At 43.5% G+C, this 20524-nt stretch overlaps 1 protein-coding gene across 2 annotated transcripts in view; it reads right to left on the reverse strand.

The window, feature by feature from the left end:
• The window catches only part of LOC140726510 (folliculin-interacting protein 2-like), a 99083-nt gene that overhangs the window by 52025 nt on the left and 26534 nt on the right, over positions 1 to 20524 (reverse strand). For both annotated transcript variants that reach the window (XM_073043003.1, XM_073043002.1), the window contains exon 2: positions 15975 to 16101. In XM_073043003.1, coding sequence (XP_072899104.1) covers positions 15975 to 16101 — 127 coding nt within the window. The remainder of the gene's footprint in view (positions 1 to 15974; positions 16102 to 20524) is intronic.

Here is a 20524-nt window from a genome sequence, read left to right on the forward strand (position 1 = left end):
GTACGTGGACTCGTTGTTGTTGATCACCTTGAACGGCCCCTCGTACGGCCACTGTAACGGTGCCCGGTGTCCGCCCCTTCGTACAAACACAAACTTACAGTTCTGCAGGGCTTTGGGTGCATGGTTTGGGGTCCGTCCGTGCTGTGAAGTCGGTACGGGGGCCAGGTTGCCGAGCCTTTCGCTTAGTCTGTCCAGGACTGCTGCAGGTTCTTCCTCTTGCCCCCTTGGGGCTGGGATGAACTCTCCCGGGACGGCCAGGGGTGCGCTGTAAACCAACTTGGCTGACGAGGCGTGCAGATCCTCTTTGGGCGCTGTGCGAATTCCAAGCAGGACCCAGGGAAGCTCGTCCACCCAGTTAGGATCTCTCAGGCGGGCCATGAGAGCCGACTTCAAGTGACGGTGGAAGCGTTCCACTAGTCCGTTCAACTGTGGGTGTTAGGCAGTAGTGTGGTGTAGCTGCGTTCCCAACAGGCTGACCACAGCCGACCACAGGCTGAAGGTGAACAGGGCACCTCTGTCGGAGGTAATGTGGGCTGGTACCCCGAAACGTGCTACCCAGGTTGCAATCAGTGCTTGGGCGCAGGAATCGGCAGATGCGTCGGTGAGCGGGACCGCCTCTGGCCACCTCGTGAACCGGTCTACCATAGTTAGGAGGTACCGCGCTCCTCGGGACACTGGTAGGGGGCCCACGATATCCACATGAATGTGGTCGAACCTCTGGTGGGTGGGTTCGAACTGCTGTGGCGGGGCTTTGGTGTGCCGCTGCACCTTGGCTGTTTGGCATCGCGCACATCTTCTGGCCCATTCACTGACCTGCTCGCAAAGTCCGTGCCACGCAAACTTGCTGGAGACCAGCCGGATGGTTGTCCTGATAGATGGGTGCGCCAAACCGTGTATGGAGTCGAAAACTCGCCGCCTCCAGGCTGCCGGGACGATGGGGCGAGGTTGGCCGGTAGCCATGTCGCACAGGAGGGTCCTCTCACCTGGACCTATGAGAAAGTCCTGCAGCTGCAAACTCGAGACTGCGGTCCTGTAGCTGGGCATCTCGTCGTCTGCCTGCTGCGCCTCCGCCAGTGCTGCATAGTCCACCCCCAGGGACAGCCGCGTCTGCCACGACGTTGTCCTTCCTCGAGACATGCTGGATGTCCGTCATGTACTCGAAGATGTAGGTCAGATGCCGCTGCTGGCGAGCCGATCAGGGATCGGACACCTTCGTGAACGCGAAGGTCAATGGTTTGTGGTCCATGAACATGGTGAATGGCCTGCCTTCTAAGAAGTACCTGAAATGCCAGATTGCCAGGTTCAGTGCCAACAGCTCCCGGTCAAAAGCACTGTACTTGAGTTCGGGTGGTCGTAGGTGCTTGCTGAAGAACGCCAAGGGTTGCCAGCGCCCCTCGATGAGCTGCTCCAGCACCCCACCGACTGCTGTGTCGGATGCGTCCACTGTGAGTGCGGTCAGAACATCCGTTCTGGGGTGCACCAGCATCGCGGCATCTGTCAAGGCTTCCTTGGCTTTAACGAAAGCGGCCGCGGCCTCCTCGTCCCAAGTAATGTCCTTGCCTTTACCCGACATCAGGGTGTACAAAGGGCACATGATACAGGCTGCTGAGGGAAGGAAACGGTGGTAGAGGTTCACCATATCAACGAACTCCTGCAGGCCTTTGACCGTGTTGGGCCGGGCAAAGTGGCGGATCGCGTCTACCTTGGCGGGCAGAGGTGTTGCCCCTTCTTTGGTAATTCTGTGGCCCAGGAAGTCGATGGTATCGAGACCGAACTGGCATTTGGCCGGGTTGATCGTGAGGCCAAAATCACTCAGGTGGGAGTAGAGCTGGCGGAGGTGGGGCAGATGCTCCTGGCGACTACTGCTGGCTATAAGGATGTCGTCCAGATAGATGAACGCAAAGTCCAGGTCGCGTCCCACCGCATCCATTGGCCGCTGGAACATCTGTGCGGTATTCTTCAGGCCGAATGGCATTCAGAGGAACTTGAACAGGCCGAACGGGGTGATAAGTGCTGTTTTGGGGATGTCTTCAGGGTACACTGCGATTTGATGGTATCCCTGGATGAGGACTACTTTGGAAAATATTGTTGCCCCATGCAGGTTTGCTGCAAAGTCCTGTATGTGCGGCACGGGGTAGCGGTCTGGAGTTGTAACCTCATTCAGTCTGCGGTAGTCACCGCATGGTCTCCAACCCCCAGCTGCTTTGGGCACCATGTGCAGGGGGGAGGCCCATGGGCTGTCGGACCTCCTTACGATCCCGAATTCCTCCATCCTTGAACTCCTCCTTCGCCAGGCGGAGCTTTTCCAGGGGGAGCCTTCGTGTGCGGGCATGGAGGGGTGGTCCCTTGGTCGGGATGTGATGCTGAACCCAGTGTCTGGGCATGGCTGCCGTGAACTGAGGTGCCAGAATCGATGGAAAGTCCGCCAGGATTCTGGTGAATTCGTTGTCCGACAGCGTGATGGACTCCAGGTGTGGGGCCGGCAACTTGGCTTCACCCAGGGAGAACATCTGGAAAGTCTCAGCATGTATCAGTCTTTTCCCTTGCAAGTCGACCAGCAGGCTGTGAGCTCGCAAGAAGTCCACCCCCAGGAGTTGTTGGGCCACGGCGGCCAGTGTGAAGTCCCACGTGAACCGGCTGGCGCCGAACTGCAGCTGCACTGTGCAGGTGCCGTAGGTCTGTATCGTGCTGCAGTTTGCAGCCCTCAGGGTGGGTCCTGGCTTCCTGTTGCGGGTGTCATACCCCATCGGGGGCAAGACGCTGATTTCCGCTCCGGTGTCAACCAAGAAGCGGCGTCCCGACTATTTGTCCCAGACGTACAAGAGGCTGTCCTGGTGGCCAGCCGCCATAGTTATTAGCGGCAGCCGGCCCTGGCCCTTGCAGGGCGGGCGACGACAGCGGGCTTTTGTGCCCCACCACTGGTGGTAGAAACACCACTGTTCACTGGCCACCTCACTCCTGCCTCTGTGTTGTGTGCGCCCCCTTGCCAGGCCTGGTCTGGTCTGCTGTTGGGCGCGTGGCCTGGTAATCTGACCAACGGACGCCACGCTCTCCCTCTTGGCTTTCCACAGCACGTCTGCCCGGGCCGCCACCTTCCGGGGGTCGCTGAAATCTGCGTCGGCCAGCAGCAGATTTATATCCTCGGGCAGTTGCTCTAGGAATGCTTGCTCGAACACGAGACAGGGCTTCTGTCCGTCAGCCAGGGCCAGCATCTCGTTCATCAATGTTGACGGCAGTCTGTCTCCCAAACCGTCCAGGTGAAGCAGGCGGGCACCCCGCTCACGCCGTGAGAGGCCAAAGGTCCCAATGAGCAGCGCTTTGAATGCTTCATATTTGCCTTCTTCCGGGGGTGACTGTATGAAATCCGCAACCTGGGCAGCCGTCTCCTGGTCAAGGGCGCTCACCACGTGATAATAACGCGTGGAATCAGAAGATATCTGCCGAATCTGGAACTGGGTTTCTGCTTGGCTAAACCACACGCATCGTCGCAGCGTCCATAAAGTTGGCAGTTTTAGCAAAACTGCGTGAACAGATGAAGAGTCGGTCATCTTTGGTCCAAATCTCATTCAGACCGTCGGGGTCACCAATGTAGCGATGTGCTACACACAGCGCTGAAATAACGACACGCTATTCAAACTTCGTGGCGCTGGCACTTAATCCCTAGCGCCCGCCCTCTCCGGGCGGAAATGACGTCAGGGGTGCATTACCGAAGTCTCTCCCCGCGGGCTGGCTATTTGTGAGCCGGTTCGCCTGCGCAGAAAGTGGGTCGCCATAAGTCTCCAGGGCCTGACCAGGCATAACCAAGAACACTGTGAGAGGTACAAGAGAAATTACAGGATCCCTGGCTGAGATATTTGCATCGTTGTTAGTCACGGGTGTAATGGCAGCAGAAAGGAGTACAGCAAAGAAACACCTGGCATCTGTAGGCCAATGAGTCTAACACCTGTGGTACATCAGCTATTGGAGAGGATTCTGAGGTACAAGATATTCATACATCTGGAAGAACAGAGGCTGAATGGGGTAGTCAGCACGAGTTTGTGCATGGGAGATCAGGTCTTATGAACCTGATTTGAGCTTTGTTTGATAATGTGACCAAGGAAAGGGATGAGGGCGGGGTCATAGACATGGTTTATATGAACTTCAGTCAGGTCTTTGATAAATTTCTATATGGTAGACTGCCATGGAAGATTAGGTCACATGAAATCCAGAGAGCTGGCTAACTAGATGCATAACTTGCTTAATGGTAGAAGGCTGTTTCTCACACTTGAGGCCCATGACTAATGGCTGCCTCAGAAATCGGTGCTGGGCCCATTGGTCTTTATCATCTATAATCAATGATTCGGATAGGAACATACAAGGCATGGGCAGAAAGTTTGCAGGTGACACTAGAATATGTGGTATACTGGATAATGAAGGAGGTCATCAGAAATTACAGGGGGATCTCAATAAGCTAAATGAAAGGGAATGGCAATTGGAGTTTAATTTGAATAAACATAAAAAGTGTTGCATTTTGGAAACTAAATCTAGGTGAGACTTTTACAGTGAAAGCCAGGGCCCTGGGGAGTATTATAGACAGAAAGATCTTGGAGTACAAATACATGGTTCACTGGAAGTGGAATTATAGATAGACAGGGTAGTGAAGGTGGCTTTTGGCATTCTGACCCTCACAGATCAGGCCACTGACAAAGTTTGGGAGGTCATGGTGCAGTTCTACAGGACGCTAATGAGTCCGCACTTGGGTTATGGTGTCAAGCTTTGGTTGCCCTACTGTCGGAAAGATGTCATTAAACTGGAAAGAGTACTGAAAAGATTTACAAGGAAGCTGCCAAAACTTGAATTATAAGGAAAAGTTGGAAAAGTTTCATTCTCTTGAGCATAGGAGACTGGAATATTGATCTTATAAAGTATAAAACTGAGGGACATAGATAAGGTGAATGTATTGTTTCCTCCCCCCGTGGCCCCCCCACACCCACACAGTTGGGAAATTAAGGACTAGAAGGCATAGGGTTTAAGGTGAGATTTAAAGAGGAACTTGAGGATATACACACACACGCGCGCGCGCACGCACAGTATATGTGTTTTATTATATATATGTATTCTGTACTATATCATAGATTGGATTATAGGCTTGTATGATATCCCTGCTCATTCTTCTAAACTCTTGTGGACTGACCTTAACTCTCTGCACATATCAGTCTAGCAATCATCTACAGAGGATAAGGAAATAGATTTCCCATTACTATGGTTACGCAAACTTTACTTGATCATTTTGGAAAATTAGGAAACTTTCCAGAGGTTCCCCAACCCCACTGCTCTCCACAGTTTGGCTTAATTTTCCTCTTTTCCCCAGGGAACACTGTGGCTCCTAATTACAGCAGCGTTAGGCCATCAGCCTTAGGAGGATTACTGGAATTTACCATCTGAAACAGAAACTGAGGATCTGAATAAGCATGAAATTATTAGAAAGAATAACTATAGGTCAATGTCAAACAGGAGTGTTTAAGATGGTTGTGGATATGCAAAGGCATTTGATATTGTAGTGACAGAATATGACAGGTTCTGCAGGCTTAAATTCATAATACACAAAGTTTTAGATGAAGGAATGATGGATTAAATGTAAGCTTGAAGTTGCTAAATAAGGAGTTATAGAGTATTGAGGATGGAAAGGGAAAGTTAGAAAAATTGCACATGCATATTAATTAGCAAATGGGCAAAATTCTGGCAGATAGAGTTCAGCGTTTGGAAACATAAACTTGCTTCAAAACACTGGTATTGGACAACATGCTGAGCCATTTCAGGGGCAATTCTAAGTCAACCACATTATGATCTCCAGAATTATACATGGGCAAGGATATCAGCAAAGTTCAAAGTTAATTTATTTTCAAAGTACATATATGTCACCAGATACAACTGAGATTCATTTTCTTGCAGGCATACAAAGCAAATACAAGAAACAATAGAATCAATGAAAGACCGAACCCAACCAATGTGCAAAAGACAACAAACTGCAAATATTTTTAAAAAGCAATAAATTGAGAACATGAGATGAAGAGTCCTTGAAAGTGAGTCTATAGGTTATGGGACCAGTTCAGTGATGGAGCTAGTAAAGTTGAGTGAAGTTATCGCCTCTGGTTTAAAAGCTTGATGGTTGAGGGGTAATAACTGTTCATGTACCTGATGGTGTGGGTCCTGAGGCCCCTGTACCTTCAAACTTGAAGGTACTAGCAAGAGGAAAGCATGGCCTGGGTGGTGGAGGTCCTAGATGATGGATGCTGCCTTCCTGCCACAGTGCTGTGTAGATGTGCTCGATGATGGACTGGACCGTATCCACTGCCTTTTGTGGGATTTTCCATTCAAAGGCATTCATGTTTCCATACCAGGCTGTGATGCAACAAATCAATATACTCTCCACCACACATCTATAGAAGTTTGTCTAAGTTTTAGTTGTCATGCCGAATCCTCAAACTCCTCAGTAGAGGTGCCAACATGCCTTCTTCAAAATTGTACTTACCAGCTGAGCCTATCATGTGTCCTCTGAAATGATAACACCAAGGAATTTGCTGACTCTTTCCACCTCTGATCCCTGATGAGAACTGGCTGATTTCCTCCTCCTGAAGTCAATAATCATTTCCTTGGTCTTGCTGACGTTGAGTGAGATGTTGTCGTTGTGGCACCACTAGCCCAGACTTTCAACCTCCCTCATATATGCTGCTTTGTCAATACCTTTGATTTGGCCAACCACAGTAGTGTCACTGGCAAATTTAATATGGCATTGGAGCTGTGATTACCTCACAGTCACAAGTATAAACAGTAGAAAAGGATGTTAAACACACAGCCTTGTAGTGCACCTGTGATTGTGGAGGAGATGTTGTTGCCAATCTAAACTAACTGGGATCTGAAAGTGAGGAAATAGAGAATGCAATTGCACAAGAAGATATTGAGCCCAAGTTCTTTAAGTTTATTGCTTAGTTTTGAGGGGATGGCAGTATTGAATGCATCCTGATGTATGCATCTTTGCTATCCAGATGTCCCAGGGTTGAATGAAGAGCCAATGAAATGGCATCTGCTGTAGATCTGTTATGACAGTATAAAATTGGAGCCGATCCAAGTCGCTTTTCAGGCAGGAGTTGATGTTTCATCACCACAACCTCTCAAGGCACTTCATCACAGTGGATACAAGTGCTACTGGATGATAGTCGTTGAGGCAGGTTACCACGTTCTTCTTAGGCACCGGTAAAATTGAAGCCTGCTTCAAGCAGGTGGGTACCTCAGATTGTCGAAGCAAGATGTTAAAGATATTTGTAAACATTCCAGCTAGTTGATCAGCACCGGTCTTTAGTACTCTGCCAGGTGCCATATCTGGGCCAGATACTTCCCATAAGTTCATCCTCATGTCAGCCTCAGAGACTGAAATCACAGGGACATTGGGGGCTTAGGAGTCCGAGATGGTTCCTCCATGTTTTCATGGTCAAAGCAAGCACAGAAAGCATTAAGCTCATCTGAGAGCTCAGCCTTGCTGTCACATACGTAGCTTGGTATCACTTTGTAATAGCATACAGGCCCTGCCACAGCTGTCGAGCATTCTTCAGTGTTCAAGTTCGATCCAGAATTGCCACTTGACACATGAGATGGCTTTCCACACATTGTGCCCAGATCACTTGTATCTTACTCGGTCTCCGGACCTGAATACCACTGATCAGACCCTCAGCAAACTGCAGATTCTGTAGTTCATCCAGGGCTTCTGGTTGGGCAAGACTGAATGATTTTGTGGGGACATATTCATCTACAACTGTTCTTTTAAAGTCTGTGCCAACCCTGCTGTACTTATTCAGATCCTCTGATGAGTCCTTGAACACACAAGAAATAGGAGCAAGTGTAGGCCATCCGGCCCATCGAGCCTGCTCTGCCATTCAATAAGATCATGGCTGATCTGGCCATGGACTCATCTCCATCTACCTGCCTTTTCCCATAACCCTTAATTCTCCTATTATGCAAAAATCTCTCCAACCTTGTCTTAAGTATAGTTACTGAGGTAGCTTCCACTGCTTCACTGGGTAGAGAATTCCAGAGTCACCATTCTTTTTTCTTTTTTTTTTAAATTTTTTAAAATTAGTTCTTCAAAACATTTTACAAATTAAAAACCCCAAATCCCAATGAGGAGCATTAATACAGTGCAAAATGAAGCATACAATAACAATATGCTACAAAGGAAGAGAATTTCACAAAAAAAGCACCTAAATTAAAGACAAGTAAGCTTAGTGTCCTCCCCAAGCCCCACAACACAAGAAAAAAAACAACTCCAGACCGACCACAACACAATATAAAGAGTATAGGTCAGGACAGTCAAACTCCCAGACTGTGAATACACTTAGCAACAGAGGATAATAATGCCTACTACCAGAAAAAAAAAAGGGAGCTGAAAGCAAGGGACCGAAAAGAAGAAAAAAAAGAAAAAAAAATCCTAGTCAAGAGGAAGATTATGAAAGTACTCGATAAAAGGTCCCCAGACCTTATGGAACTTTAGATCCGAATTAAGAACTGAATAATGAATTTTTTCGAGGTCCAAGCAGGCCGTAATGTCGTTAAGCCATTGCACATGAGTGGGCGGGGTAACATCTCTCCATCTAAGGAGGATCAAGCATCTAGCCAGGAGAGAGGCAAAGGATAATATTCGGCATTTGGTCGGACCCAGACATAAATCTGTCTCGCCCCAAAAACCGAACAGAGCAATTAAGGGGTTTGGTTCTAGGTGCTGATTCAGAATACCCGATAATGTAGTGAAGACATCTTTCCAGAATTTCTCCAAGCTAGGACAGAGCCAGTACATATGGATGAGAGAGGCCACACCCCTCTTGCATTTATCACAGAGCGGACTAATGCCAGGGTAGAATCGAGATAGTTTAGATTTAGACATATGGGCTCTGTGAACAATCTTAAACTGTAAAAGGCAATGACGAGCACAAAGAGAGGTTGAGTTAACCGATTTGAGAACTGAGTCCCAGCTCTCCTCGGATAAGGAGATATTTAAATCCCGCTCCCAGGCCATTTTAATTTTATCCACAGGGGCCCGTCGTAAGGCTGTTAGTTTATCTCGGATAATTGATATTAAACCTTTACCTAGTGGATTAATGGAAAGAAATAGGTCCATAGCATTTTTCACAGGCATTTCAGGAAAGTTAGGAATTAAAGGAGCAATAAAGTGTCGGATTTGGAGATATCTGAAAAAGTGAGCGTTAGGCAGGTTGAACTTAACAGAGAGCTGCTGAAAAGAAGCGAAGCGATTATCAATGAAGAGATCTTCAAAATGTCTAATGCTCTTCCTGTACCAAACATGGAATGCTGAATCGTACGTAGTAGGTAAAAAAAAGGTGATTATGTGCGACAGGGCTAGAAACAGAAAACCCCTGGAAACCATAGCCTTTCCTGAACTGAGCCCATATACGCAAAGTGTGTCTAACCAGAGGATTAGCTATTGATCTGGGCAGACTGCTAGGGAGTGCAGAGCCAAGAAGTGCAGATATAGATAATTCTTTAGTGGAGCTCAACTCCATTGCCACCCAAGTTAGGGCACTCGGGTTGACCGTGGAAGAAAGACCAGAAGGCAGCACAACGTATATTAGCTGCCCAGTAATATAAGCGAAAGTTAGGTAAAGCCATGCCACCCTCTTTTTTAGATTTTTGGAGGTGGATTTTATTGATTCTAGAGTGCTTATTCTGCCACAGATATGACAAAATAATAGAGTCTAAGGAATCAAAAAAAGATTTAGGAATAAAAATTGGGATAGATTGAAATAAGTATAAAAATTTGGGGAGAACATACATTTTAACAACATTAATACGACCTACCAAAGACATAGATAGAGGTGACCATTGTACCAGACTCTGTTTTATAGCATATGAAAGATTGACAAAGTCTTCACGAAAGAGATCTTTAAACTTCCTTGTGACTGTAATTCCAAGATAAGTAAATTGATTATGGACTACTTTAAAAGGGAGATCACGAAATATTAGTTCTTGTGCTTCTTTATTAATTGGGAAAAGTTCACTCTTATGTAAATTGAGTTTATAGCCAGAGATCTGGCTAAACTGGTCAAGAAGTGAAAACATTAGAGGTAAGGATGTAGACGGATTTGAGAGAAAGAGTAATAAGTCATCAGCATAGAGAGAAACTTCATGCTCAACACCCCCTCTCCAAATCCCGGTCAATTCAGGACAATTTCGAAATGCTAGAGGTTCTATAGCCAAATCAAAGAGAAAGGGACTTAAGGGGCATCCCTGACGGGTGCCACGTTTGAGATTAAATACTTGGGATTTCTGAAAATTAGTTAAAACAGAAGCAGTAGGACACAGGTACAGCAATTGGATCCAAGAGATGAAACTTTGGCCGAGGTCAAATTTTTCTAAGACTGCAAAAAGGTAATTCCACTCTATACGATCAAATGCTTTCTCCGCATCAAGGGAGATAACACATTCAGAAGTCCCAGTTGGAGCTGAGTATAAAATATTAAATAGACGCCGAATGTTAAAAAAAAGGAGACGGTTTTTAATAAAGCCTGTTTGGTCATCAGAGATAATGGAGGGAATAACGGTTTCTAATCTATGAGCCGACACTTTAGCTAAGATCTTTACATCAACATTGAGCAGAGAGATCGGCCTGTACGAGGAACACTCTGTTGGGTCTTCGCTCTTTTTTTTAAAAGAAGAATAATAGATGCCTCATTGAAAGAGGGTGGCAATTTGCTGTAATTAAACGAGTCAGATAATACTGAAAGTAACTGAGGAGAAAGAAGTGAAGAGAATGATTTATAAAACTCCACAGGGAACCCATCAGGTCCAGGAGATTTCCCTGAGGACAGTGCAGAAATTGCAAAAGATATTTCTTCTGGTGATATAGGTGCATTGAGTTTGGCTTTGAAATCTGATGAAAGTGAGGGAATATTCAGATTATGTAAAAATTGATCCACAGAGATATTGTCATTCAGAGATTTATTCAGAGGAATAAAGCCGAGAATAAAAATTTTTAAATGCGTCATTAATTTCTAAATGATCCGATGTAAAGTCTCCGTTCTCCTTCCGGATCTTTGTAATATGTTGTTTGGCTTTGGAACGCCTCAGCTGATTGGATCACCATTCTCTGGGAAAAGCAGTTCCTCTTCATCTTCGTCCTAAATCTTCTCCCCCCGGATCTTGAGGCTATGTCCCCTAGTTCTCGTCTCACTTATCAGTGGAAACAACTTTCCTGCCACTACCTTATGTATTCCTTTCATAATTTCATATGTTTCTATAAGATTTCTTCTCATCCTTCTGAATTCCACATGCCCAGTATGCTGAGTCAAAACAATCCTGCAGCCATTCCTCTGCCTCCCACGACCACCTCTGTTGTCCTTATCAATGCAGAATTGCTCTTTCGCCTCTGCCTGTACACAGGTAGAACAGCCAAGTGATTAGACTTCCCAAAATGCGGTCTAGGCATGGAAAGGTAAGCATTCCTAATCTAGTTCGGCAGTGGTTGAGTGTGTTGGGACCCCTGTTGTTACAAGCCTGACTGAAATCCCTGACTACAATATGAAATGCATCAGGGTGGGCTGTTGTTTTATTTGGTGAAGTTAGCATTCAACTGATTAACACTGGCTTTTGGTGGTATGTAAACTGTGGTGATGATCATGAAGGAGAACTCTCTTGATAAGTGGACTGGTTAGCACTTAATTATTCCAGGTCAGGATGACAAAAGGAAGTCCGTTGCATCCAAGCATCACAGAGTGTTATTCTCCAAGATGGCGGCGCGACTCTGCAGCAGCCTCTCCGGAGTTGATATCTGTAATTTGTTAAGCGGAGTGCCGTGCACAATCCTAATCTGATGAAAAACGGACGTGGGAGCATGGAGGAACATCTGGGTAATCTCCAGGAAGGCCTTCTTCGTTGCTGCTGCTGTTGTGAGGTCCAGGTCTCTGCTGAGAAGAACAGGCCCCCAGTCCTCAGGATCGCGTTGCCGGTGGCCAGGGTGTCATAGTGCGCTCAGCAGAGGATGGTGCTCGGAGAGGCTGTGCTGGAGGGGATGGTCGGAAGCTTGGAGGTTCGACGGACTCAGAGTCCACTGCAGTTGGGGCGCTTTCACTGTGTGTTGCATCTGCGAGGCTGTGTCCCGTGGCGCCTTGGAAGTCCATAGCGGGGGTATTCCCTTCTGACGTCTGCGTGGGAAGACGAGTCTATCGGGACCATGAGGACTTGTGGAAACTGTGTGGTGGTTTCTTTCGAACTTATAGTCTTTTAACATCTTTGGACTATTTTTACTGTGCCCATGGTCTGTTTTTTTAAAAATCAATTATGGTATTGTCTGCACTGTTGCAACTATATGTTAACTATATGTAACTATATGGTTTTGTGTAGGTCTTATAGCTTTAGTTTTTGGTTTGTTGGGTGGTAGAGTTGGTCTCCTGACTTGGTGTGTCTGGGTAGTCTTGTTTTGTCTGGTGGATTTGGAACTCCATTCCGGGGGATGCACTAGGATGGTAGCGCGATATTAATACGCAGCAGCCTCTCCAGATTCTGGATTTGGGGATTGCCAAACGTTACGTGGATTTTCTGGTGTAGTCTGTTTTGTCGTGTGCTTTTGTGATATCATTCTGGAGGAACATTGTCTCATTTTTTAACTGCATTGCATTTGTGGTTTCTAAATGACAATAAACTGAAAGTCAATCAATTTATCTTGAAACACAGATCCCCATTTGTTTCCTTTTTCAGCAATTCAGTCCATCTGTGTATCAAGAAGCCTTTGGGTCTTACTGACGTATCCGGAGTGAGCCAGGTCTCTGTGAAACACAGAATGCAGCAATTCCTCATTTTCCTCCAATATAGCAATCCTGCTCTTAGATCCTCGGTCTTGTTTTCCAGCGACTATATATTTGCTAACAAGATACTGGGTAGAGGAACTTCCACTTCTTAGCATTTCAGTCTACCTTGGAGTCTTCCATTCTTCTCTCATCTAGCCACGCCAATGTACTTTTGTCCACTAAAGGTGCCATACTTGTAGGCTTGAGAGTTAAGTATGCTGAGTTCTTCAGGAGATTGTGAAATCGCTAGTTCACTAAGACAGTTCAAAAACACATAGCTTAAAGGGAATTTAAAGGCTGCAGATTGCAGTGAGAGCAATTAAGAGGTATATTTATTAGTTTTGTAAGCAGCCTGCTACATGTCACCTCCTTCATTCCCTGAAGTACACTAGAAACCAAATTAATTCATTTTATAATAATCAAGTTATTATTACATAACTAATTACTTCTTTCTTCAAATTCTAAATTGTAAAACAAGTTTAAATTCCACGGCAGCCATGGTAGGATTTGAACTCATGTCATTGGATTAGCAGTCAGTTAAGGAGAACTGTTCTGTCACAACTGCTCCCTATTTTAACATCTTATTTTTAACCACAGGCTGCTCAGCTTACAAAGCCTTGGGAACCCTGCAGCAGAGAGGAGACCTTTTTAAGCATTGCTTGCAAACCAAGCAGAGAAAAAGGTTTCTTTTCCTCTGGATTCAAACCAGTAAACACTCCATACCTCATGTCCCTTAAACATGAAATTGATACTGCCAATGGCCACTATCTTATCACCCCTGTTGCATTTTGCTACCCAAAAAGCCTCTTGTCTGCAAATGGATACCCAACTTTAAAATACTCCATTTCTCAGCCTCACACAACTCATCTACAGGTTCACATGCCAGCTGTGGAAAGCCCTATTAAATTTTGGAGCGAAAACATGAATTAACTTTAGCATGGGATGTGGCATAAACCCTAGAATTGTGTCAGAACCTTTGTGCAACATTGGGATTCTAGGTTACCTACATCTATATTGCATTACTTAGAGGTTGGAAAGTTGAAAAGATAACCAGGTCTTTTTAAAATAAAAAGCTACAGATAAAACGCAGGGACTGATAAACTGATAGTTCTCATGAGATAATCCAGAATAAGGGAGTTATGCAGATTTACGATTAAAGCCATGGTCCTCTAAAGGAAAGGGAAAACAAATCACAAGTGCTACAATAGAATTCTTCAGCACCTCCATTCCCACCCAGGAATGCATTGGATACAGTTCCAGTTTAAAATTTTATAAAGGAAGAACACCAAAGATATGAATCAAAGCATCACAAATGGAACTAACATTACAGACCAGTCCTTCCACAATTGAATAGTGACACTAGCACGTGCTAAATGGTCAAATCCCATATCCAAGTTTGTGCACAACTGAACCCCAAAACCTTCTCACTTCCCCAAATGGCCTTCCAAGTTTAGGTAATTATTGATTCTTTCCTTCATCTTTTTTTTGCAATTGTCTCTTCATACATCTACCTCCCATTCTAAATCTCTCCCAAAATACTGCATGTTTTTCTTCTAGACTCCCCTTGAACTACATACTACAAGCTTTTCTCAGTCTCAACTTCTTTAATTTTGCAATGGTTTCTCCTTACAATTTTGGAGTTTTATTATTGAAAATGTGATATAAAAGTGTGATACAATTATGGCTGATGAACTAGCAAAGAAATGAAGACAATGTTGTTTGAGTATGGAGATATTTTATCTCCCTCCCCCCCCACTATTGACTAGATGCATCTCAGAACACCCTGCTTTCAGAACTAACAATGGGTTGAGGTGACAGAAATTAATTATTAATTATGATTACAATATCATGAATAACTTCAGGTCAGAATCTGCCTCTGAAGAGGATACACCTCAAATTAGTAATCCAGCAATGGGAACAAGCATTATTTTCAATAAATAATCCCAATCACATGTGGAGCAAGGAACAGAGTTACTGTTTCAGTTCAAAGGTGTTTTGGCAAAATTGCAAGTTAGATATGGAACAAAACTTCAGTATAAAGTGGTAGTGTACCGGTGGGTTCGTGGTTGTTAAGGTTATGGTTAGAAGCGTACAGAGAAACAGTCTGTGTTAAAAGTGGAGTCTAGAAGAGATTACTAGGAAATACTGAACAGGCTAGGGTTGCTTTATTTTTGGGGAACAGATAAGACCGAGGAACTTACTGAAGGTGCATATTATGACTGGCCTAGAAGGAATAAATAGGAATACCGTACCCTATTTTCCTTGTTGGAGAGGAGGTTGCTTTAAGCAAGGGAACTGAATTTAAAGAAATTGATGAAAAAGATTAGAGCGGAGATCAGGAAAGTGATTTTCACCTTGGAAATGAAAAGGCTCTGAGGTCACTGACTGGAAGACTAATAGAAGCAGAAAACCTCACCACATTTTAAGTGTGTAGGTCCATGAAGTACAGGATCATATGCTGCTAGGTTTCATCAGGTTCTGTAGTACTCTTATAGCCCAGGCAAAAATAGCCTCTTTCCAAGCTGCTCGATTTCTATAGTTTTATGAACCTTATGCACCACCTTGCAAGAAGCATATTCACCCCATCACAGGTTCTGTGTGACTACTACTGGTCCCTGCTATTAAATATGTTCTTTCCTACCCACAGATTCCTCATCATTTACTCCATTTCAATGAATCGATTGTGTCAATTTCTGCCTTTTCAACCTTGAATTGATTCACTCCACCACCAGTGGAGTGTGCCAAAACTATCATCTGACAGTTTCCTCCGCCTCTTTCCTTCTTGAAGACATCCATACCTCCTCTCCAATTCTTTTAGTCATCTGCCTTGCTATCTCCTTGACATCAAGCTTCCATTTCATGATGTGGGAGGCTTTTATTCAGATTCAGACAGTAACAAAATTCAGGAGTTTCATTACCTTATTTACAAACTGCAAACTGTACATTTCCACCTCATGACAAAGAGGCTGCTGATTCATTTCTGAACATTTCCTCTCATTATAAATTGAACAGATTATACAATATACATATCACAAGCACCGTGAACTATACTACATCCGTCACCATTCAAAAGTATCACCCACCCAGACTTTTATCTTTAAACAGTGATAAAAGTTCAATATAATTTCAAACCATTGCCATTACCTGCACTTTGGCACCGTCAACTCTGTGCACCGCTTTAGAATCAAAAAGAACATGTCTACCTCTCCTCTCACAATCCTGGTAAACAATCAGTCGAATCTGGTTAACATGAAACTCCGCAAGTGTCCAGCTGTAAAAGGAGGATATTAAGAATAAAAAATAATCTTTGATGTATTTTACCAAGTTAAATCATTCACATATTGCTTAAAAGAAATAAAAGTGTAGAATAAGATAATGGAAAGTATTGCACCAAAATAACAGAGTAATTTAAAAATTTTGCATAATTATTGATGTGAGTGTAACCTTTTCTTTCTTGCTTTTGTGGCTATCTGGAGTAGAATTTCAGAGTTGTACATTTGATAGTAAATGAACCTTTGAGCCTAATGGGATAACACAATGCAGTCTTATGCTCATCAATGTTTATTTTGAGGTCTGAATGTCAAGGATTGCTAAGGGCAGCAGAAAGAAATCTACATTGAAATGGAAGTGACCTTTTATAGCTTTACTTCTTAAAAGGTTTCTAGATGTAGAAATTGATGGTACAGTCCTATAGACTTGCTAAGCAACACACACACACACACACACACACACACACACACTTAACTCCCGTCATTACAAAGCTTTCTACATTACATTACAGGATCTGGAAAGAGGAGAACCAGTTAATTATAATTATTTAATTATAAGCTGCATTTTCTACATCAGATTTGCTCAATTAAACTATCCTTATAAACAGCCAAGCCACAGAGCTTTAGAAACAGCAAATATTGAAGAATGTTGCTTATATCAGTAGAACTGAAACTACAATGTTTGGACAGGATCCATGAAGCACACGTCAAAAAGTTGATCAACATGCGGAGGATATGAACATATTTTGTAGAGTTACTGGACATAACTCTAGACATTTAACTGTATATATGTGTATACCATCAAATGATACGATGTTTCTCTGGACCAGGGTGTAAAGTACTGTGGTACCCATACCACATAATAATTTAGAAAATTAATAATTAAATCTATAAATGAATAACACATAAATAAAGTGCATAAATATTGTAGGATACAGAACAGATTAACCGGTGACACTCTGAATATGATGTAGCAGGGAGTTCAGAAGCCTAATAATGGCCTGAGGGAAGAAAATGTTTCCCATCCTGACTGTCCTTGTCTTTATGTAATGGAGTCTCCCGCCTGATGGTAGAAAGTCAAAGAGGATGATGGATGGATGGGTGGGTGGGATCCTTGATAATACCAAGGGTTCTGTGTAAACAGCGTTCCTGATAAATGTCTCTGATGGATGGTAGGGAGACCCCTATGATCCTCTTGGCCATTCTCACAGTCCTTTGTTGGACTATGTTGTTGATATAGCATCAATACAAAGACAATCTGGTTATGCAACATTTTGTTTAAAGCTCAAAAAGGCACGAATTGCAGCAAAATGCTATAAACACATAAATGTAATAAATTGCATATCATCTACAGGTAATAAATGGAATTAGTAATTCTCTGACATTGGTCAAAGGTGATCAATACAAATTAGCAAACTCAAGTGGATATGGAAAAAAATCCTTAAAAATTGCTTAAGCACCATGATTTTTAATTTTAAGGGATGTTTTGGTATTTTTGTCACATTGGTTTTTATAATGTAATTGATTTGTTGCTATTTTAAGCCATCTGACCCAACACCTGAAGCAAAGAACCTGGCACGGTAGTGCCAAAAATTCCAGGACTTCGCTGGAGCCCAGAACTTGGTGGCATGGTCTCAAACAATTGAGTGATTGCTCATTAGAATAGAGGGAAAAAAAATAACCCAAGCTGTGAAACTTCAGTTGAGTATACAGATAGTCCCCAAGTTATGAACGTCCGACTTACGGACAACTCGTACTTACGAACCGAGGAGGGAGAACGCTGTCCACCATTTTAAGTCGGATCACGACGCCGAACGCCATTTTAAGTCATTGCCATTGACACTGTGTTGAGTGTTTAACTTTGTATTTGGCTTAAATTTTTCTTAGTAAGATTCACCCTGACCCCACTCCCCCCCCCCCCCCCACCGTTCCGGTCAGCTGGTGGCGCAGTGAGATCAGCGAGTTCGATCCAGTGACAGACCGCTCCTGTGCCGGGTTGATGTCGATCCAGTGACTCCCGTACCATCCGTGCCAGGTTGATGTTGCGCTCACAACTAACTCAACCTCGTAAAAAAAACCTGCCACCTCCAGTTTAAATACCCATGTGTAATATTGTGGAGGATCAAATACCCAAATCCAGCACAGCCACCACTTGTCCTATTTAACCTGTATCAGTGAGGTGGTCCTTAGGACTCAGCTGACTTCCGGAGCCGGCGGAGGTTGGGACCCGCCGCCCGCAGTGTTTCAGTTCCATTGACGGGAAGCGATCGTGATTGAAAATAAAGTGGAAATAATAAAGCATTTGGAAAGAGGTGGCATGCCATCAGTCATTGGAAAAGTGTTAAGCTATAGTTGGTCAATGATTTGAACAATTTTAAAGGATAATGGATAAAGTGAGAATAATGGAGCATGTGAAACACCCTGCCCTGATGAAAGCTACAATTGTTACTAAGCAACGCAGTGATTTAATTATTGGAATACATACGTCTCTTAAGTGTTTTATATGCATAGAAAGGTAAAATATATACTATATACTAAGACAAATGTTTGACGAACTGACGCTAAATAATACCGGATGTACTTGTTCCGACTTACGTACAAATCCAACTTAAAGACAGACTCAGGAACGGAACTCGTACGTAACCCAGGGACTGCCTGTATTCAGAGAAAAGTTACCCTCTATTCTGAGGGACTGCCTATGAAAGTATTCAATGTTAATGGAAGTATGATAGATAGAGCTTCAAATCTCTTATGTAAATGATCTACATACAAATTTAACAGCAACATGTTGACTCCACTCCTAGTACTAGTGAAGATTTTTTTTATGGTCGGGTGTACATGTCAGTTATCTGCACAAGTTTGAAGTGCTCTGTACCATTATGCAGGTAAATGTTGATTAGCCTTTCTCCTTATGTGTTCAAACATCAGTACTCAACCCAATACTGTTATTACTTAATGTACAAATAAAAAGGTCCAAATTTCTAATCTTGACATGTTTCAATTTCTGTTATAATCCCTTAGAGAATAAAATAACTGTTGATAAGGTTTTTGATTTTTGCACTGTCCGCTGATAAAGTCCTCATGCTAGAGAATTCATTATTTCTAATCTGCTCAATTAATCCAGTTCTTTGTTTTATGAAAGACTTTATTCTTCCTTTGAAAAGCATCTGAAACATAATTTGCAAAAAATGCCACAGATCCCAGTAAGACACTTAGTAAATTTGCCAACTGACATAATCACAGTGACAAGTGAGATACCGTCAGGCATGATATCCTTGTGATCTTGGAAAACCAACGAACAAACAAGCTGCAGTAACTCTCATCACAAATTCAAATAGTCTGCAGTCAAAGTCATGTAGATTTTCATTCATTATTTTCTGAATTCTTGATATTATATGATTAAATGAATGAAAAACTTTGAAGCTATTTTCAAAAGCTTGACAAAAACTTTTTGGCCTAATGTGGAAAAGGACCACCCTGCCTCCTTAAAACATATTTGCTCAACTTGCTAACTAGCTCCTGTTGTTCCTAACTCTTTTGATCAAGCAGTTAGCACAGCAAGCTGAAAACTATGGTCCAAGGCTCAATACATGTTCAAAAGAAAAAGGAAAACCCCAAGGTGTTTTGTATGCTAACTAGAAAACAAGCCATTCTTCTTTAATGCAGATTGATGTCTGGTACAAAGACATTCTGGGAAACCATGCTCCAAGTAAAGATAACTAATCAATTCCATGCCTACAAACAGGTTAAAATGAATCATTTTAACTTACTTGTATGCATGGATTTCTCAATTTGTGAAGACTATGTACTTCAATAGTTTCTATTATCTTTAAATACAGTCAACATGATTTAATCAAGTTTGTCATTTAAGTATATTCATGTAAATAACACATATAACCATATAATGTATATAGAAACTACACAATGTTCCTTCGAACCTGAGTGCAAGGCAAAATAGCACACGTAACACATGACAACTTAGTAAGGAAAGGTTAAAATCTACAGATCAATCACACATAACTAAAGTGCATTAATATTAAATATTGCAGGGTACAGAACAGAAACCAATGATACTTTGATTACGATGTGGTAGGGAGTTCATAAGCTAGTCCCCCATGGATGGTAGACAGAGCCCTATGATACTCTCACCTGTTCTCACCGCCCTTTGTAGGGACTTCCAGTCTGATGCTCGACTGCTCCCATACCAGATGGAGATTCAACCTGAAATACTAATTAAGGTACCAAAAGAATACATGGCTTCTATCAGTCAGCCAGCCAATATCAACTCTATGCTCCCATCATTCTATTAAAACTAAAAGTTTGAAGGGTGTGAGACATCAATGAGCAATGGTCCCTGGCTGATGACCCTGCAGCTAACCCAAGGGCAATGTTGGAGGTACGGCAGGCAGCAACGCCAATCAGGAA

Source organism: Hemitrygon akajei, chromosome 4 (genome assembly GCF_048418815.1).
Source record: "Hemitrygon akajei chromosome 4, sHemAka1.3, whole genome shotgun sequence".
Taxonomy (NCBI): Eukaryota; Metazoa; Chordata; class Chondrichthyes; order Myliobatiformes; family Dasyatidae; genus Hemitrygon; species Hemitrygon akajei.